General features: G+C 46.0%; 1 protein-coding gene across 1 annotated transcript in view; it reads right to left on the minus strand.

Annotated features, from left to right (window-relative positions):
* The window catches only part of LOC147435528 (RAF-like serine/threonine-protein kinase PRAF), a 75,571-nt gene that overhangs the window by 39,919 nt on the left and 13,319 nt on the right, over window positions 1-22,333 (minus strand). Inside the window, exons 5-7 of the mRNA XM_086488576.1 lie at window positions 13,194-13,346; window positions 12,948-13,111; window positions 12,713-12,860 (exon numbers count right to left, since the gene is read on the minus strand). Coding sequence (XP_086344702.1) covers window positions 12,713-12,860; window positions 12,948-13,111; window positions 13,194-13,346 — 465 coding nt within the window. The remainder of the gene's footprint in view (window positions 1-12,712; window positions 12,861-12,947; window positions 13,112-13,193; window positions 13,347-22,333) is intronic.

Below are 22,333 nucleotides of genomic sequence, written 5' to 3' on the forward strand. Positions count from 1 at the left end.
AATTTTAGGAAATGATTCTATTGGGCTCCCACTGGTCCTCTGACCATCTATCCTCATTGGGACCGCATCCAAAAGTGCAATGTGGCCCAACTATCGAATACTTTCTGTTGGTAGTCCCACCTTGACTTTATGTCTTTATTGAGTTCACTTCTAGTATCCACCAACTTGCTAAGTGCGACGGGGGGACCTACATGATCTTGCTCTGAGCCTAAACATCCTCTTACTATACCAATTCCAGTGCCAACCACTTCCCGTCTACGGGTGAAACTATCGTTCACATTGGCCATACAATGTCTGACCGTTTGCTACTTCAAAAAGAGGGTCTCAAAAATAAAACAAAAATCATTGGAAAGAAACCAACAACTAAGGTTAGCAGTTGCCACGTCCACATGACATAGTTAACAACTGCCACATCCCCGTGACAACTGGGTAGGGCAATTTTGATAAGCAAACATAGTACATAAGAAACCTAGCCCTAGCCCTTTCTGGCAGAAGAGGCAGCAGGGACTTGACATCCAACAGCGCACCTTCTCAGCAAGACACCCCCCCCCCCGGGACAGGAGACCTAGCGTCTTCAGCCAAGGAACAAGCCAGCGTTTTCAACTTTGCAAGATCTCCTAGCGTTTTGCAACTTGCAGCAGCCTGGCGATAGTAGAACAGCAGATCGGCACCAGCGTTAGCAGAACAACACAAATTCAGCCCTGGCATTTTTGGTTTGCAGATCAACCTCGGCATTTTGCAGATTCATCGCGACAGAACCGGCATATGCATTAGCGTTTTCAGTACTCAGCATCAAGACACCGCAGTAAAAGTCCCAAACGTCACAGATCTCGCCTTCTAGCAACAAATCCTCGCCGCACGGTCAGATCCAACGTAGTTTGCAGATTCAGCCCGGAAAAGGAAGATTTCAGCATCTGCATTTTCAGCGCGTCGTCGTTATATCGTCATCATTTCCGTCGTCATCGACATAGAGTCAGAATTCAGCAGATAAAGATTTGCAGATTTCAGCCATTAGCGTTTTCAGATTTCAGCCCGTCTCATCGTCGTCCTCATCGTCGTCGACATCATCGGCAAGTCCAAAGCATTGTAGAAATTTGTGCAATCAATAGTAGACCGCTCTCGCTATAAAGAGTGGGGCCTTCGGAGGAGGGTTTGACAACATTCTGGTGTCGTATTCTTCTCTCTCGATCTCTCAGTCTCAGCACTTTCATGCACAATGTTTACCCACTTGTTTGAGATCATTTTGCACTCTCTCACTAAAGGGACGGAAGGCTCTCCCTTTTGTAAGTAAAAGGAACCCTTGAGCACAATTCGGAGCACTCATCTTGAGCAAAGTTCAACATTCACTTCCTTTGCACCTTACAAAACTGTTTAATAGAGGCTAATGCCTTGGGAGCATCTCGAAACCCTGAAAAGTACTCAAACTTTACATTCCTTGGCCTTTTTGCCCTTGTCGTCAAGAAAATCATACTAATTAGCTCTATAAAAGTGCTTCCTTTTTTAAAAAAACTTATGGTCCTTTCGTCGTTTCTTGCCCTATCTATCCTCATCAACTCTTAGAAGAAGATGAGGACGAACTGGACAATCCTTCAAAACGTAAATGCTTCTTTTGTTTTCTTGCATTCTCAAAAGAGGATTTTTGACCCAAGTAACAAGGGAAGTCAGTTCCCTTGTTGCGTTTCTTCAATTGCTTTGCCTTTGTCCCCAATAGTTGGTTGATTCGTTTTTCCACAACGTCCTTGAGTTCATCTTCAGTAAGTTTGACTCTAGCTTTAATACTAGTTTCAATGATTGGTGATTTGCTCCGAAGAGGAGCACTCAAGAGAAACGATGTTTGAGAATGCTTGCACATACACATGGCCCGGACCTTTGTGGTTATTTGTGGGGAGAGTAGTGAATATTTGAAAAGTGTGGTTTTTACTCATGGCCCGAACCCTTCTGATTATTTACGTGGAGGTTATTGTTGTTGTTACTCATGGCCTGGACCCTTGTGGTTATTTACGGGGAAAGTATTGTTGTTGTTACTTATGGCCTGGACCTGGATGGTTATTTACAGGGGGAGTATTGAGAAGTCTGAGTAGTGGTTATTCTCAGTGTAACAAACTTGGACACTCCAAGTCAAGAATCAACCGCGACAGCACCAAATAACCACTTCAAAACAATTCACAGATCACAAGAGATTTGCACTGGCCCGGCGGAGTTCAGTGCCTAGAGATATTGGCCCCAAAGACTGGCGCCCCTTTCGGTATTTCTTTTTGTATTAATCAATCATCAAAGTACAAGAGAGCGGTTAGGATTTCACTCTCAAACTCTGCGTCCAGATCCTCTGAGAAGTGAGGCCCTCACCACTAATTTAAAGGTTACAAGGGATGCCCAAAAGCAGAGCCCCAAAAGCTTTTAAAATCAAAAGCATCAGTTCTCTCTCTCTCTTAGAGAGTCTTTTCTTTTTTTTTATAAAAAAAAAGCAAAAGCAAAATTCGTGTCGCTCATCATTTTCCAAAACAAAATAATAATAATAATCCGCCTCCGCGATTTCCGGAATTTAGGTATTTTTGGCAAAAATTAGGGTTTGCAGGAATTTTAGGGTTTCTGGCAGAAATTAGGGTTTCTGGCAGTCCGCCACGTCATCACTTTGTGACATACCCCCCTCTTGAAAGCATTGTAATCAACCGTGATTACGCCAGCAAAACCGACAAAAGCCATAAACCGTCTTAGCAGACACTTACTGTTAGTAACTACGTACTAGGAACACACATCTAGCACATGTACAAAATCGACAGTCACATCACACGACATCACAGGACATCACCAGACATCACAGGACATCACATGACATTCAACATTCATTCGGATCTTAGACCATGATTTATCGGCAATGTAGCTAGCAATCACATCTAGGTCCAATCGGGACCTCATCGATGTCCGATTGACTAACCCCTATTGCAACCATGTCTATTCGAGATCAAGTAGACCAAAATGCTGCAGTCATTTCGTCTATCAGTTCCTGCACTCACAAGAAGTCAAGAACAAATCAGTATCATAATCAGGAATTCCATTTCATAAAGTCATCCAGCAGAATACTGTCAGCTCTCAGTATCCCTGAAGCTCAAAGAGACATCAGTGACTTCAGTATCAAAATCGAGGCATCTGTTGACAAAGGAGTGGAGTAACTCCCCTCTTGTGCATCCCACTGCACCAGATCTTAGGCCAAGCTGAATTCTGGGTTCCATTTGGAGTAGACTATGCTAAACCAAAAGCATCGAGGTAAAGTTTCACAATCTGAGGAGTATCTGCTAGGTCCTCCTCCTCCATCCACTTCGCATCAAGTGCAGGATAATTCTTGAACTTAACCAAGAACCGCCTTCGGACTTTACCCTTATTCTTCGTATCCTTATGTGCCAAAATCTGTTCAGGAACAAGGATCTCCTCGTTTTCTTCCACTTCGGGTTGCTCATCAGGCTCCCAATCATCAGGCACATCACCTTTAAAAGGTTTCAAGAGATTCACATGAAATGCATTGTGAATCCTCCAAGTATCTAGCAGTTTCAGTCGGAAGGAGACTTCATTTATCTTTTCAGTAATCTGGAAAGGGCCGTAGTATCGCATACTAAGCTTTGGAAAAAGCCTCTCCTTTCCCTTGTTCTTTCGTAGGCGTGCCTTCTCAAAACGTAAGAGCACCCAATCATCCTCCTTCAATTTCATGTCGCGACGATGGCGATCCGCTGCCTTTTTCTGTCGTTCTTGAGACTTCTGCAAAGTCTCGCGAACCTTGGCAAAAGCCGTATCCAGATCTCGCGTATATTCATCCGCTTCAAAGATCTTATCTTTCGTGCTCAGGAAGGGTGGAACCTTTGCAGCACCTTCAACAATCTCAAATGGCGCCTTCCCTGTCGACGAGTGTATCGTGTTATTGTAGGCAAATTCCACCAAAGGTAAATATCTTTCCCATTGAGTCTTCTGATCTAAGATATAAGACTTCAATAAATCTAGAACCACTGAATTGGCAATCTCGGATTGCCCATGAGTCTGCGGGTGGAACGATGACGAGAACTGCAACCGCGTGCCAATGTTCTCCCAAATTGCCTTCCAAAACAAACTCGTAAATCTGGGGTCTCTGTCGGAGACAATTGTCTCAGGCATGCCATGTAATCTGAAAATCTGGGCCACAAACAGTCTCGCTAAGTGATCCGGCTTGACTGTTTTCTTCACTGGAATGAAATGAGCCTGTTTGCTAAATCTGTCAATAACAGTCCAGATACCATCGTGACCACTCTGTGTTCTCGAGAGATCAAAAATGAAATCCATCGCTATACTTTCCCAAGGGCGGGTGAGTATGGGTAAAGGCTGTAACAATCCCTGTGCTTTATGCCTGTCAAACTTGACCTTCTGGCATACCAAGCAACTGCGCACAAACTCTTCCACATCTTTCTTGAGTCTCGGCCAAAAGAAATCTCTCTCTACCCCTTTCATGGTGGTAGCAATGCCGCGGTGACCCGTAAAAGGTGGACAGTGGCATTCAGTCATAACCTTTTCCCTCAACGGCTGTGTAACGCACAACATAGTCTTTTTCATCAAGTAGCCTTCCCGAAGGGAGTATCCCGCTACTGTCTCCCCATCCCGTATCCGTGTAAAAATATCTGCAAAATCTATATCTGTGGCATACTGATCGACCATATCCTCGAAGCTCCTATGATGTATCGCGGAAATAGCCAGAACCAACGGTTTCCAAGACAAAGCATCTGCCACCACATTCTTTTGTCCCTGCACATGGACAATCTGGAAGTGAAACTGTGACAAGATGTTCGCCCACCGCATCTGCTTTTCCGAAAGCTGCTTCTATGACAAGAAGTAGCGCAAACTCTGATGGTCTGTAAAGACAGTAAAATCCGCTCCGAGTAGGTAATGCCGCCACTGAGTAAGAGCATGGATAACCGCCAAAAGCTCTTTCTCATAAATCTGTGCTGTCATCTCCGGCCTAGAGAACAAACGGCTCTCGTAAGCTATGACATGGCCTTCTTGCATCAAGACCGCACCCAGACTACGACCACAAGCATCACAATATACTTCGAAGGACTTCTGCAAGTCCGGCAAAGTCAAAATAGGTCCCGTAGTCAATTTCTCTTTCAATGTCTGAAAGGCAGTCACCTCTGTGGGTCCCCACGAAAAAGGTACTCCTTTCTGTGTCAAGATATGCAAAGGGGAAGCAACCTCTGCAAACTTTCGTATGAACCGCCTGTAGTACGAACATAGTCCTAAGAAGCTTCTAACTTCATGGACATTCCTCAAGTCGGGCCAATCACGGATAGTCTCTATCTTGGCCGGATCCATTTGCACTCCTGCTGCTGACACAATGTGTCCCAAAAAGTGTATCTCTGGTAGGAAAAATTCACTTTTCTTTGCATTAATTACTAACTTGTGATCTCGTAATGCCTGAAAGACTTGGAGCAGATGATCTCTGTGTTCTGCCTCATTCTTGGAGAAAACAATGATGTCGTCAAAGAAAGTGCCAACAAATAGCCTGTACTCTCGAAAAATCCTATCCATCGTCCGGTTAAATGTCGCAGGAGCATTGGTTAAACCAAAAGGCATCACCAAAAACTCAAATAACCCAAAAGTCGTCGGAAAAGCTGTCTTGTAGACGTCTCCCGGCGCTATTCTGATCTGATGATATCCACTCTTGAAGTCAATCCTGCTAAAGCACGAGGACCACAGTAACCTGTCGAGTATATCATCGATCCTAGGAATCGGAAATCTGTTCTTGATGGTGATTTTGTTGAGAGCTCTATAATCGATGCACATTCTCCAAGATCCGTCTTTCTTCAAAACCAACAACACTGGAGAGCAATACGGTGAAGTACTAGGCTGGACAAGACCCTTTTCCAAGAGGTCTTTCACTTGGTTCATAATCTCTTCATTCTGTGCTCGGCTGACACGGTAGGGTGGCCGGTTCGGTGGTGTACTACCAGGTATCAGATCAATGGTATGATCTTCAGGACGAGCAGGTGGTAACTCTCCTAGCAGGCCTTCTGAGAAGCAATCGGCGTGAGAGTGTAGAAAATCTTGGCGTTCTTTATAAAGTTTAGACATATTTGTCCTATCATCACCACTCAATTCTTTCATATAGATCGAGTAAACAAACAGACTGGATTTCATTAATTTTGAAATGGCCGAAGCCGATACAATAGGGACAGACTCGCCCTTCAGTTTAATATCAAGTACAATTGTTCTGCCCTTTTCTGTAGTCAAAGTCGCTTTTCTCGCCCAATAATCGACCACGGCGTTGTTCTTGTGGTACCAGGGAATCCCTAAGAGAACATCACAACCCTCCAAAGGCATTATGAAGAAGTCCTCGTGCCCCAAATACCCCTGACAATGCAACCAAAGTTTGCCAATGACAGGTGTAACGGCTACGTCCCTGCCGGGTGCCGCTAGAACTGCCTCTGCAAGTGGTCCCATCCGATCGGGAGTAATCTCGAGCCGCGCCGCCAATTCCGGTGAAATGAAGTTGGCCTTGGCTCCTCCATCAAAGAAAATCAGGGCCTCTTGATCTTTCACTTTGCCCCAAGCTCGGCAAAGTTCTGTACTCTCATCCATGGTGTCGGGATCAGTACCCACACAATCTGGAACCAGTCCTGTTTTCATCTTGCCTTTTCGTACACGGTCCTCAGCTGCTCTCGAACTCTCAGGCCTTTCGTCGTCCTTGTCATTCTGTTCTTTCTGTGCCTTTTTAGGGCACTTCGCGGAGATATGCCCAGTTTCCCCGCATCCAAAGCACTTCCCCTCCCTGATGTAGCGAGTCCGCTCCTGAGGAGTAAGTCTGGGTCGTGCATCCTTTTTCTCTGGGTTGCTCTTTCTTTTTCTACTTTCATTCTCAGAAGTCTGTCCGGTTTGTTGTGTTGTGACCTCATCTGTGGGGTAAGTCAGACTGCCAGAGTGAATTGCAAAGCCCCGCTTCGCATGACTCATCAACTCCTGAATAGAAGCTGACTTCTGTTCCAAGCAGTGGTCTCGGATCTCTGTAGGTAGACCCAATGTAAACCGCTCAATCTGTTCTCTGAACGAGATCTTCTTGAATGAAGAGGCAGGTAGAAAAGAGTTCCAGAATCTTTCACAGTAAGAATTCACTGTATCGCTCTTGGTCATCCGGAGATGGTTCCAAGCAGCTCGTATATCTCGCTCAAACTCTTGAGTCAACCAAGAAGAAATAAAAAGCCTCTTGAATTTCAGCCATGTAACTGGCACAGTCTTGCTTAATAGAAGCGTGGACCACCAAGTGCGAGCATTGCCCTTAAAATAAGAGGCAGCTCTCCGAATCTTGGAGTGCTCTGAATAGCGTCCTCCCGCGAAAGCGATGTCAAACTGCTGTATAAAAGACAAAGCCTTCGAAGCATCGGAGTATCCCGAAAAAGTATCAAACTTAAGTGCTTGGCCACCTTCCTTAAACTCTCGAACTTTCTTGCTTTTATCTTCGAGAAAGTCATACTGGTTGGCTTTGTAAAAATTCCTCTTGTTCGCATAAAAGTTTCTGTTGTCAGAGTCTGAACTGTCCGTAGACGAGTCCTCTGTAGAAGTGTCAGTCTCTGGGCGAGATTTAGCCTTCTTTGCCTTTATCTTGCCCTTTCCAAAGGGTTGCTTCTTGCTTCGCTTTTTACCTTTTCTGTCTTCTTCGCTCGAATCTGAGCTGCTAGAAGAACTGTCAGAAGAAGAAGAAGAAGAAGAAGAAGAAGAACTGGGTAGGTCTTTAAACTTGACGCGCTTCTTCAATTTCTTTGCCTTGTCGAATGTTGACTGACGACCCAAATATCCCGGGAAGTCAGTACCTTTGTTCTGCTTTTTGCCGTGCTTTTTGCCTTTCTTTTGCACGTCGAAAAGCTTAGCAATCCGTGTATCAACCACGTTCTCCAGTTCCTTCTCCGTATATTTCTTGGAGGCAGAAGGTTTCTTGAGAGCGGGTTTCGGGAGTGGTGTGGTGGTTCTCTGCAACTCCATCTGTACCTCTTTCAAAGAGGTCTAGTTCATATATTTTGCCATCTTCGGGTCCTTGGCAAAATTGAGCATCATCTTTATTGCATCGCCAATCAATTGACAACGCTCCATCTCTGTTTGCTCCGCCCGAGTAGGCCGAGGCGGGCCATACTCTCTGTCTGAATCTTGGTTGTGATCCCAGCCCGCATCTCCAGATGCAGAGGGAGTCGACTGATCATTGCCGGAAGCCATAGGTGCCGCGGAAAAAAAATTCGGGGATCGGATTTCCCGTAGAAGAGAAATCGGCTGTGCTCTGATACCACTATAACAAACTTGGACACTCCAAGTCAAGAATCAACCACGACAGCACCAAATAACCACTTCAAAACAATTCACAGATCACAAGAGATTTGCACTGGCCCGGCGGAGTTCCGTGCCTAGAGATATTGGCCCCAAAGACTGGCGCCCCTTTCGGTATTTCTTTTTGTATTAATCAATCATCAAAGTACAAGAGAGCGGTTAGGGTTTCACTCTCAGACTCTGCGTCCAGATCCTCTGAGAAGTGAGGCCCTCACCACTAATTTAAAGGTTACAAGGGATGCCCAAAAGCAGAGCCCCAAAAGCTTTTAAAATCAAAAGCATCAGTTCTCTCTCTCTCTTAGAGAGTCTTTTCTTTTTTTTTATAAAAAAAAGCAAAAGCAAAATTCGCATCGCTCATCATTTTCCAAAAAAAAAAAAAATTAATAATCCGCCTCTGCGATTTCCGGAATTTAGGGTTTTTGGCAAAAATTAGGGTTTGCATGAATTTTAGGGTTTCTGGCAGAAATTAGGGTTTCTGTTGTCCGCCACGTCATCACTTTGTGACACTCAGCACCTCCAAATGACGGAGGATAGATTATTTGCGGGAGGAGTGATGAGGAAGTCGTTGAATAACGAACCAAGATGGTTATTTGCAAGGGAAGTGTTCATCGACAGCTATATGTTTCTATGTGAGCATCTGTGTTGCATTGTGATGTGCCAACCACAGAATATTCCTCATTGGGTGAGATTGCCTGGGAATGTAATTTTGGTACATCAAGACACCTGTTATTACAGATCAGCGCGGTCTAGGTGTGATGGCTAATTTTGCTACACCAAAATATAAAGACCTCTAATCTGGAATGAGAATATACTTTTTATTGGATGAGATTTTCTAAGAAGTCAACAACCCAAGATATCAAGAGCTCCGATTTGAATGAGAAAACTAAGTGTCCCTCGGAAAGACCCTCGAAAACCTTTGACCTAACTGAGTTATTTTGCAGATATACGGTAATTGCGGAAGATACTCTTCTTTCAAGAAGGGGGGGCTGTCACAAACTGCTGACGTGTCAAGCCACTGAAGAACAGAACCAATCTGCAGATCCTGGCCGAGGGGCCTAAACCCTAAGAGAAGAGGCAGAAGCAGCAGAAGAAGTCTAACCAACCTATTGAACCTCGCCGAGTGAGGTAGTTTTTAAAAGAACTTCCCACCAACTTACGGAACCTCGTCCAATGGGGCCCAAGAAACCTGAAGACCATAAATAAAGCAACACCCACTTACTCTCACACACATGCGTAAATTGTTGATGACATGGCAGCTATATGGACTTCCGCAAATTGCGTTGGCCGGTGATGATGTGACAGGTTGTACAAACAGCCTTCTGCGCAAGCTTTTGAGCACCAGATGCTTTTAGAACCGGTAGCTTCTCATGTAGCTGCTTTTGAAAGGCCAAGGGCCTTTAAATATGAGGCATGGGCTCTTACTTTGCCATTCTACCCGGTGGGAGAAGCAGAGTAGAGCAGAGCCGCAAAAAGGGGTGGTAGGGTTTGGGGCCAGTGCTCTCTCTTGGAGTGGAACTCAACCACTCCCTATCTCCTGTGTCGTGCATATCTTTCAGTTCAGTTGTTTTGAAGCGTCTAAAGTCCGGTCAGTCTGTTCTTTTCCGTTGACATGTGGTGCCCATCCCGCTCCACAAATGGAAGAGAGAGATGCACGAGAGAAAATCATCACACTACATGAGACAAGGGAAGAAGACCAGTTTTCACTTAAAGCTTCAAACCTGAAAATTCACTCACAAAACTGAAAATCAGCCGCCACTCTCATATTTCGGCGCCCCAAGCTGGAAAGAGACGTTCTGGAGGTGTGCGTTGACCAGCAGGTAGCTCTCCTACTAACCAATGTCTAGTTTGCCCCATTTGGTTTAATTCCTAACCCCCTACAACTTATAAAGTCTTGCCACAGGACCTTAAAGACTTTAACTTAGCCTTGCCACTTTTCTACTAGTAAGATTTCAATGCCGATCGGCCGTGGTTGCCTGGCCTTGACTCCTACAAGTGAAACTCTCGGCCAACGGCTGTTTCACATTGGCCATGCAATGTCCGAGCATTTGTCATTAGAAAAGAGAGTCATGCAATGTCCGGGCATTTGTGATTAGAAAAGCACGTCCCAAAAAATTAAATAAAAATCAAGAGAAGGAAACAAACAAATAAAGTTAGTGTTTGTCATAATCTCGTGACACTTGGAGAGGTTTGGATCCCAAGGACTAGGCATTGATGATGTACCCTCCTTCCAATATGACCCGCGCAACGAGGGGAATAGGGTACTCTGGTAGCTATACATCTGAGAGACATGGTTTGCACCTCCACAGCTTATTCCCACGAAGAGGAAAGACTACCAAGACCAGTTCCTCCCCATTCTAGAGGACAGCTTGCCACGTGCACATCTAACCTATGTGCATGTGGACAAGCTAGGGTTTAGGACAACCTACAAAGTATTTTGGCACCCTTGTGAGTTTGTACGTAGAACAATTATGTCCATGCGCTTTAGAGTAATTGCACATGAGCACAACGAGTGACTGCTAGGGTAGGCACTGGGGAGTGTTTCCATACAAAACCATTAGTAGCAAGCCTTGGTAATAACTACATATGAAGCACCTCTTATAAATAAACCTTGACTTATATTAAGTGACATCTACATTAATTTTAAAGCAAGTCGTACGGTTCTTCAGGCATCTTGCTCGAACCAGCTTTAATTGTCTATTTAGGGTCATCTCTTTAACATAAGTCAGTACCCTCAGAACACCATGGGCAGGCAGCCCATCGGTACCCTCCACCTTTGGCGTTTTCCAATCATCAGCCCTAGCGTTTCCAGAACCACAAATCAGCCCAGCAATTTTGCACCTCTCAATAGCCCATCAGCAGTACCAGCCTAGCGACAACATCCCCAGCCCTCAAGAACAGCAGATGGGGCCCCCAGATCCATCAGCAGCACCAACATTTTCAGATTTCAGCCCTTCCTCTTCTTCATCATAAGCACCCTCGTCGTCGGTATTAGCTGATCAGCCCATAGCCTCGTCATTACTTGTCAGTTCCACTAGTGTTTTCTATTTCAGCCCTTAGCCTCACAGATCCAAGCACCTACAGCAAGATCCCATCAGCATCTAGGACCATTGTAACAACCTTTGTGCAATCTAGAGCAAATACCTCTCTAGCGATAGAGAGGGGGGCTTTTGGGGGGGGGGGGGGGGGGGGGGGGGGGGTTGGGACCCCATCCGGTATTATTTTCTCTCTATTACTCACAGAACCTTCACTCACAATGTCTCTCTCTCTAGTATATTGCACATCTCTCCCATGAAGTAAAAGGAACCTTGAGTACGCACTGAGCACTCATCCTGAGTTATCATCATAAATCACTTCCGCTGCACATTACACAACTTCATCCAGCAACCGAAATACATGGGTATCTACATGTCACATAGAGCAGGGGCAGCCATTGCCCAACTCAGGGCTCTTCCCATCAGCTAGAGATCGAAACGACGAGAGCCACACATGTAGAAGCACCAGGAGGCACTATCACCCTCCCCCCCCCCCCCCGCCCCTCCCCCCCACAATGCATCACCCACCACATCCCCTAACGCCCTGGCAGTATTTTGTTTATTTTGTACCTTTGTCCTTTTATGGATACATGGAGGACATCCTCACCATGTAATTTGATTGGTCTCAAACGTCAAATTTGGCCTCTGGCTACTTACGGATGGAGGTCCACCTCGGAGACTTCGCTATGTAAACAAACCCTGAAAGTGTATCCAGCAAAAGTTGTAAATGTATATGTGGAGCGAACCATCATTGTATTTTACAGTGTAACAACTAGATCTTATTGTTCTCTTATCGCTGACTCCACACAGTTTGCTGTTTAGTTTGTCTATTGCAACATGTATACACATTATATATACCTAACCATATCTTTAAAAATCCCATATGTTGCCTATAAAAGAATTTATGGTCATTCACAAGACAACATAAACATTGGTGGGAAACTCGCACAGCCTCCTGATATCACTAAGCAACCTTCAACTGTAGGGTTAAACCACAAAAGTTGTATTTACAGAGCAGCCTTTATCTCAAAACTGTGCTTAAGATGCACAGCTATATTAGTTATTTAAAAGAAGCAAAGCCGGCTGCATAAACAATGGTGTGGCATAGGGACTGCAAGGAAAATAGAGAAAGAAATGGGGATAGCCATGCAAGCTCAATCTCATATGTCAAAACCTAAAGCATGAGGTTTGAGAGCTAGCAGGCAGCCTAAGTGTTTACATAGAGTAGGGAAACAAATAGGACCGTCTTATTAAAGTGCAAATATGAGCACATAGAGTAGGGAAACACTCTCATTAAGTGCAAGTATTAACAGCTAAAACACACCACCACATCCAGACAGGTTAAGTCAAGCAACCTTGCAGATTGGCCGTTGAGGATCTTTCATGTTGACAAGCAGATTCTCGCACTTTAAATCAAAATGTACAATATTCTTCCCATGTAGATACTCCATGCCGAAAGCAGCATCCATTATAATCAGGAGCCGCTTCCGGCGGTCGATTGTTCTGAGATACCAAAATTCAAATGTAAGAGAAACATTAACACTTTTAGTCTATCCAATGACAAGAAAAACAAGCTTTCACAAATCTCACCTATCTTTCCTCTGCAAAACCTGCTTAAGAGATCCATTGACCATGTACTCAGTCACGGTTGCCAAAGTCCCACCAGGACCATCTGGAACAACTCCATAGAAAGCCACCACATTTGGGTGATGCAGCTGCCCAAGAATGTATGCTTCTTTCCAAAAATCTGCTATCTACATAAGCATGCTGAGTCACTATCGATCTGCAAAAGTCACTACTTTGTTCTAAAAAAAAGAAGGCATGCCAGAAGTGCACCAGACGATCTCTTTCCGAAGGTCGCCCTGAGAAGCAGCTTGACTTGATGCGCTTAATTGCTACGTCTGTCCCCCGCCACTTTCCATGGAAAACTGTGCCAAAAGTTCCAGTACCCACTTCACGAAGCTCCTCTAAATCTGCATTTTTAATTGTCTGCAATATAGCAAACCTCAACATAACAATGTTTTGACAATGACATTAACACACAGTAAAGAATATAACCTTAAATAGCTTACTGAAACCTCAACAAAGTTCCAGCTGACAAAGACAAAGCATGCAAATTGCATCAAACAACTTTGGAGGCTTCAGTTTACATAGACGAATGAGTAACAGGAAATTCACAAATGAAATATGGCTCCTAAACCACATCTTTGTCACTAGATAGTTATTTACTTCATAATTTCTTGTTGTTCAATCGAAGCTGTTGGATCACCCTATGGTGGTTCCTTCTTTCAACCTTCAATATTACTGACACGGGTTTGCAAGCCCCCCAAATTTAATTTTTTTCCAGGAAAGAGAAAGAGATCCTTCTATTAGTTACTGAAACTGCCCATAGGGCTACAACCACCTCTACTAGAGAGGGCTACAACAATCATACAGGGAGACTCTCCCAATGAAGAAACAGCATATGTACAATGAGGGCTAAATCAGGAGATGGGAGGAGGGAAAAGCCACACAGGTAGACCGTAGTGCCACCTGAGCACACCATGGGCCATGGGCGAAGAAAGGCCCAGGGCGCCAAAGTCGAAGGAACGCCTCTCTACGCTCCCGCATGCAGTCGGAGCTGCCTTGAAGTCTCTCGAACTGTCCCCTGAGAGTATGGATCAGCTCTAGCCAAAAATCTCGAACAGTCTCCACTGGTGGCACAAGGCAAGCCTCAAAGATGCGGAGGCAGCAAGCCTGCCAGGCCACATACTAGCTCCCAACACACCTCTCTCTCACTGCACCACTCCTGTGGAGTAAGCTCTGCAGCACGCTGGAGTGTAGGTAGACTCCTCTGTAGCACTATCATCTTGTTAGTGGAGGATAGCTCAAACTGTAGTGCAGGGTCCGTGAGAGTGGACCAAGCAGCTACCCCTAGGTGTATTGTCGTGCTGTGGAAAGAGCTGGTATCAGCCGAAGGACCCGAAGCCACACCTGCTGTGCCAGAGGGCAATCCCAAAGACAGTGACGCTGACTCTCCAAAGGATGGGCACAAGCTGCACATGCTACCGAGAGGCCACTATGTACAAGCTAGCTCCCCACTGCTGTAGCTCTATGTGCAACCATCCACTGGAACAACAGGACTTACCGCGGTTGTCTGGCGGCCCACCACCTCGCCCAAAAAGTTGACAAGAACTCAGCTGTGAGACCCTCCTCCTGCCAATGAGGTGCTACAGCACTACGAGCCTCTCTCCGTGCTGCCAGTATGTGACATCCCAGTCGAACAGTGTACTGAAAGAAAGGGACCCCTGGGTGGTCGGCTAAGGAGAAAGGGTCCCACCAAAACCACTCTCCAAGATCCTACTGCACTCGTGCCAGTGGACAGCTCTCCCAAGCCCACAGCCTTGAATGGCCTGTCTCAAGAGCTGCTCGGTCAAGATCTATGACACAAGTCCTCTCATAGATGCCCACAACTCGGATCCTTTGAAAACAATACTCTGCAACCTGTGGACCTCTACTGAGACACTGTGTAATCGACCCTCGCCATGTAGCTCGAAAAACATGGAGAGTGCAATCTCTGAGCAAGCCCGAACTGCGATGAGGACCTCCAATCATGTGAAGGCCCCCATCCATATGGGCGCTACTGACTCAAGAGGTGTAAGCCACTCAACTGGTACTGCCTCTGTGATGTCCTAACACATGCTCTGCACCCCTCTCATGCCCTGTAACTGGATACTCTGAAGCTCCTCTGACAAACCAGAGAATTGTAGTCAGTCACCTAGAGTGCATGTTGGACCCTCAGCCATGGGACCGCAAGAAACATGAGGCCTACTATCAACCAAGTGGCCTCTCTGAGTGCTGACCATGGGGTTCCAAACAAGGGGCTGTCTCAGGCGCTCCTTCGTGCAAGAGGGTTGGTGCTGCTCCAGGCCTCTCCGCAGCTGCTCCCAGGAGCGAAGCAGACTCGCAGCAAAACGATCTTTCAATCTCCTGCTCAAGCCAACTCTACCCCTACTGTGCTGCCCCAGCCCACGCGAAAGCCACTGCTTTGTTGTTCCAGCCCTAGCATGCCATTGTTGTGCTGCTCTAAATTTCACTAGCCAAGCTGAGGGTGCCAAGTTGTTTATCAGTTCATCTGCGTGCCTGTTGCCGCTGCATAGGCGGCCGCTAGTTGTTCTTGCCAATTTTTCCTACCATGGAAACCATCTTCCCTGCTCCACCTTCACAGGACACGAAAGCAATGAATGTTTCACCTACTTGCAAGCCGCAAGTAAAGGCCACCTTCATGCTCATGAACAAGCGGATGACGCAAATGGAAAGGGAAATGAATAAATGGAAAACAGAGATGGAAGGATGGTGGAAAGAGAAGGCCAACCTCCTTCAGATGGTCTTTAACGAAGGCGCACAATGGAAAAAGGAGAAAGAGAACCTAAACCTAGAGATACAAGCACTTGAGGCGGACTCACAGACACTCAAAGAAGAAGTCCAAGCCCTCAAACGGAATCTTGTTGACAGAGCAAGAAGTGGACTAGAGGAAGGTGAATTTCAGCCCTCTGTGATAGAGGAAATCAAGGTAATCAAGGAACAGGTAAAAATGATGAAAGAGGAAGAGAAACTGAATGTGGAGAAGACGTCCTCATGGGCGGATATGATAACAAAGACATTGAAGAAGGCAGACGAGGCCAAAAAATGAATTGAGGTCGCCAAGAAAGGGAAAGGTAAGGAAGCTCCTTGTACACCGAGGCTTATCGACATGACCCTCGAAGAGGAACAAAGAAGGCGGATGTGGACTCTACATGTGAGAGTGACCGACTGTCATGTGCGCACTTCACTTGCGTCACGTGGACACGCTTCTGCCATAGTCTAGCATGAGTCTTAGCTTAGGACTGAGCCTGGCACCTTTGTGAGCCTCTGGCAGGACGTGCATGTCCAAGCCAGTCACACTTGCATACCCTCTCTTGCACAAGAACAGTCATTTCATCATGCAGACATTTTACCGCCCGAACCACCTCTTACAGTTCATTTTATTAAAAGTGACTTTTGGAATTCTTTTTGTAAGTTTGTTGGTAAAGTAGGTAGGGCAAATTGCTAAAGATCTATAAAAGAAACCCATTGGGCACTCGGTAGAAGTAGAAGAAGCAAGGACACAAGGAGGCAGGCACCCAACAGCCAGGCAGCCCAGATCAGCCTGGCGTTTTCAGTTTTCAGCAGACAGCCCAGCATTTTAGTTTTCAGCCTTGACACCGTCATCGTCGACACCATCGTGGTCATCGACATCGTTATTGTCATCGCAGTCCCTATCTTGACGACGACACCTTCTACATCGTCATCGCAGATCCCTATCTTGACGATGACACCTTCGTCATCGTCATCACAGTCCCGGACTTGACAACACCATCGTCGTCATTGTCAGTCACCGTCGTCGTCGTCGTCGTCATCGACATAGACCAGCAGTGCCCGTCGTCGACATCATCGTCTTCGACATAGACCCCGTCGTTGACTTCACCGTCTTCGACACAGAACCGTCGTCCACTTCATCGTCATCGACAAAGACCCTTAGTACCTCGTCGTCGACTTCATCATCTTCGACATAGACCTCGTCGTCGACCTCCCCCTCTTCAACATAGAACCCGCAGTACCCGTCGTCGATATCATCGTCTTCGACATAGAACCTCAGTACCTTCGTACCCAGTACCGAGCATGAGTAGTGTCAGTACCCATTAGCATCAACATCTCAGCATTTAGTCATTGTAGCAGCATTGTGCAAGAATAAAGAAAGTACTTTCTCTGGCAACAGAGCAAGCAGACCCTTGAGGGTTGGGATCCGACATCCCCATGTCGTCTCTTTTCTCTCTCTCGTCGTCTCTCTTTCTTTCAGTTCAGTTCAATTCTTTCAAGTGAAGTAAAGTGTCCCTTGTGTTTGTGTACGGAGTACAAGATCCGAGCAAAATCCTTATTCTCTTCCGCTACACCAGACATTGGTATTAGAGCTCTGTGCGTGCTTCAGCTTCGCGAACTCAAGGGAAGAACCATCAAGAACCTCAAGAACCAAGAACCCCAAGGAACCCAAGAAGAACCATCGAGCCCAAGAACCCAAGGAACCTCTCCCAAATTCTTTTCCCTGAAGAATCTGAGTCCTGACCATGGATTTACCAGATTCCATCTTCATTGCCATGTCTTTGAAAGACGATCGACATCGAATACACGACAACCCAAATCTTGAGTAACAAGATCTGCTAGCTTTGTTGGAAGATATGGAAGGAGTTGGAGACAAGGTTCCTAACCTCTTCTGCATTCGCATTCGCATTCGCATGTAGCGTGCATCTATTTCCCTCGTCATTGAACCTTTGGAAAGGACTCCAAAACCACACTTCAGTCCATCAGCACCGGTAATGTTTTCACCACAGTCAGTGTTCGGGGAAACAGCTCTTGCTACAGCAGGCAGAGTCAGCACTATCTGGTATAGAGCCCAGGCTGATATTCGGCAATCGTAGTAAGGATGGACATTGACTGTCACCAGCGTGTGACTACTATCTATCCTTTTTGTTGATTTCTTTCTTATTATCTATTTACTTTCACTTTTTGGAAACACCCCTCGGGAAATCTAACTGCCCTGCATTGCATAGCTAGTGTGGAACTGTCCAGAGGGAGTCCGGGCCTGAGGGCAAGAGAGAAGGGATGTGGATGCCTTTGTGCGAGAATGCCTAATATGCCAAAAGGTCAAGTTTGACAGGCAAAAGGCACCAGGGTTATTGCAACCACTACCTATTCCAGATAAACCATGGGAAAGTATTGCTATGGATTTTATCTTTGATCTTCCGAGAACGCAGACAGGAAATGATGGTATTTGGACCATTATTTGCAGATTCAGCAAACAGGCTCATTTTATTCCTGTCAGGAAGAAGATAAAGCCAGATCAGATGGCACGCTTGTTTATGAGCAATATTTTCAAGTATCATGGCATGCCACAGTCGATTATTAGCGACCGTGATCCACGCATGACTAGTTTGTTCTGGACAGGCTTGTTTGAGAATATGGGTACCACGCTCAAATTCTCTTCGTCATTTCATCCTCAAACAGATGGGCAGTCAGAAGAGGCAAATTCTACTGTCCTAGATCTGCTGAAGTGTTATGTGTCAGAGCATAAAGGAAAGTGGGAGCAGTATTTGCCATTGGTGGAGTATGCATACAATAATACAGTGCATTCATCAACTGGCAAGGCACCTTTTGAGATAGTTGAAGGTGGCAAGAAAGTTCCTCCCATACTGCATACAAAGGACAAGATATTTGAAGCAGATAAGTATGTTCAGGACATGGATGAAATGTACAAGAAGGTCAAAGTGGCCTTAGAAAGGACTCAGGCAAAGCAAAAGAAAGCAGCTGATCGTCACCGTCGTGAAGTGGTATATTCACTTGGTGATTGGGTGCTTCTACGGTTTGAAAAGGCAAGGTTAAAGAAGATGAAGGGCAAGGAAAGACTGTTTCCAAAGCTCAGCATGCGTTACTATGGGCCTTTTCAAGTATGCGACATAATCAGTGATGTTGCATATAGGCTGAAATTGCCTGACAGTTGGAAGATTCACAATGCGTTTCATGTGAGTCTTCTCAGACCCTATGTGGGTGATGTGCCAGAAGATATGCCAGCTGAAGATCAGCCGGAAGTCGAGGAACTTGACGAAATCTTGGTCCCTGAACAGATTTTGGCACACAAAGAAAGGAAAGTGAAAGGCAAGGTTGCTAGGCGTTACTTGGTAAAGTTCAGAAACTATCCACCAATGGATGCTAAGTGGATGGAAGAAGGTGAACTTGCAGAGTCACCAACTGTGTTATCACTTTACCTGGAAGCCTTCGATTTGCAACCTACCTTGACCCCTTGAGTTTCAAAGCTACATGGATTGTCAGTGTGACAATGGCTTCTGAAACAAATGATGTACATGGTATTTAAAGTGAGCTCAAATGAAATACCTGTTACATGAATGTTAGAGCTGTACAGATTGTCAGTTTGGCAATTGCTCTTATGGAATGTCCAAAAGTTTGGTTAGTGCTATAGAAGTGAGTATTTCTTGTCAGTTTGTCAAGGATACAATGGTTGCTTCTATTCAGGAGTACATGTGTAACTGCATTCTTAAACTGTCGGTTTGGGTATGCTCGAAAGTGTTACGGGATCCAACGTGTACTATAAGACAGTGGCAAAATGTGCAGCTACCATTTTGTCATTGGAAAGTTCGTGACTCAAAGCAATGGCAGAGTGCGAAGCTACCACTATGTCATTGGGACAGGGTTCACACGCAGGCAATACATGAGTCGACGAGGTGTTGAATACACCAGGGTTGACAATGAGCATGTATGTGTCGTATATGTGTCGACAGGTGTTGAATACATCAGTGTTGACAGTAAGCATGTACGACATAGATGCAAACGAGGACGTTTGAGATTTCAAGAGGGGGGTATGTCACCAGCGTGTGACTACTATCTATCCTTTTTGTTGATTTCTTTCTTATTATCTATTTACTTTCACTTTTTGGAAACACCCCTCGGGAAATCTAACTGCCCTGCATTGCATAGCTAGTGTGGAACTGTCCAGAGGGAGTCCAGGCCTGAGGGCAAGAGAGCACTAAGGTTGGACAAGGACTATGGTTAGCCAAGTGGGGTCATTGACTAGCCAAAGTGGAATCCTTTGCTACAGAGGCTACATTTCAGTTTTGGATGTGGCCACAGTGTACAAAGAGGGTCGGATGACCTAGAAAGATATAATGGCAGCATCTCCTAAAATTTAGGGAACTGCTATTTTGGGACCTGAAAATGTCTTCGCGTCATTACGTGCAGTTTGACATGGGGATCATTTTGTTACTCTGTGGCCAAGTCAACAGAGGCTGCAGGTGAGATATTTTTAGACCCGAGGGTCTAAAGCGGGAAAATGCACAAATGAGTGACACTTGGCACTCTGAGGCCAGTTTACTACTTATAGAGAAGGCAAAAACGTGATTTATAGTTTGGAGGCTCATTTTGCAAGTCTCTGTCACAGGTTAAGAGCTATGGAGTGCTTGCTTTCCCTCTTATGCACAGTGCGGTGCCAGGAGTGATGCCCTGCACGCTACGCACTGCCCTCTCTCTCCCCTTTGGCAGTATGTTATGCCCCTCTAGTGGGCTTTTCATTTGACCAATGTACAGTTGTGTGGGTTCATGCGCGATTGCCGAGGCAAGAGCCTCTTGCACAGGTACTGGATTAGCTAGCGGCTAATCCCCCCGCAGGTACAGGTGAATTCGGAGAGGTTTCACGCCAGAAATCTCGTCCGATTCAAAGGGCAAGTAGCCCTACAGGTGCGGGAGCTCGAGGACTTGCTAGGGATGCGACCGGCACGCGAAACGGAGCCCGAAACAGTGAATTACAGCCTGCTGTGTATTTTTGCAGGTTTAGGGTTTTGGCCCTAAACGGACCCTAATACCCCCAGGAGGTTCGGGGACGCAAGGGGACCGCTGTACAGGCGATCTGGCGCATTTTCAGGGCTGAAAACAGAGAATTCAGCGTGCTGCAGATTCTCGCCAGGTTTTGCAAAGTGCCCGTATGCGTCGGGAAAGTCAGTCAATGCGTGGGAATACTGACCGTGAAGGGTTCTAGTACAGTTATGCTGCCGAAATCAGGCTGGAACAGTGGAAATTCAGCCGAGTTTGTGCGGGGCAGCTTGTAGGGAACCACAGCGTTTATTCCCTCTTTTGAACAATAAAGAAATACCGAAAGGGGCGCCTAAGTTAGGGGCCAATCTGGTGTCTGTCTACTCATACAGGTGCAATCTAGCAGCCTGTATCCCTCTCCCCTTTGTTGTGTCTTGAAAGTACAGGTAAAATAGACGACTAATAATGGGTGAAAGCTAAATCAAGGTTTAAAGTAAAGTCTACCGCCCTTTTTGGATTGAACAGGCCGGTTTCATTGACCCTCACACGGTGTTTGCATCGCCAGCAGTACCCACAACACCCATCACACCCGCAGTACCATCACACCCTGGTTTCGGAGGAATCTGCATTGGTTTGTGCATCCACGGCATCAAAAGCATTCATCAGTCAGCATCAGAAGTACAGAAAGAAGTTCGGCAGCTATGCCTCACTTTTAACAGGGGGGATGTCACGTGCGCGCTTCACTTGCGTCACGTGGACACGCTTCTGCCTTAGTCTAGCATGAGTCTTAGCTTAGGACTGAGCCTGGCACCTTTGTGAGCCTCTAGCAAGACATGCATGTCCAGGCCAGTCACACTTGCATACCCTCTCTTGCACAAGAACAGTCATTTCATCATGCAAGCATTTTACCGCGCGAACCGCCTCTTATAAGTCATTTTATTAAAAGTGACTTTTGGAAAAAAAATTGTAAGTTTGTTGGAAAAGTAGGCAGGGCAAATTGCTAAAGATCTATAAGGAAACCCATTGGGCACTCAGTAGAAGCAGAAGAAGCAGGGACACAAGGAGGCACGCACCCAACAGTCAGGCAGCACCTCAGCAGGAGCCCTAGCGTTTTCTCAAGAAGAAGAAGAAGGCCCAAATCAGCCTGGCGTTTTCAGTTTTCAGCCTTGACGCCGTCATCATCGACACCATCATGGTCATCGCCATCGTCATTGTCATCGCAGTCCCTATCTTAACGACGACACCTTCGTCATCGTCATCGCAGATCCCTATCTTGACGACGACACCTTCGTCATCGTCATCGTCATCGCAATCCCAGACTTGACGACCACACCATCGTCGTCATGGTCACAGTCACCATCGTCGTCGTCGACATAGACGAGCAGTACCCGTCGTCGACATCATCGTCTTCGACATAGACCCCGTTGTCGACATCACCGTCTTCGACACAAAACCGTCGTTGACTTCACCGTCTTCGACAGAAAACCGTCATCGACTTCATCGTCATCAACAAAGACCCTTAGTACCTCGTCATCGACTTCATCATCTTCGACATAGACCTCGTCGTCTACCTCCCCATCTTCGACATAGAACCCGCAGTACCC

Source organism: Adiantum capillus-veneris, chromosome 18, assembly GCF_014529385.1.
Source record: "Adiantum capillus-veneris isolate H3 chromosome 18, ASM1452938v2, whole genome shotgun sequence".
NCBI lineage: Eukaryota > Viridiplantae > Streptophyta > Polypodiopsida > Polypodiales > Pteridaceae > Adiantum > Adiantum capillus-veneris.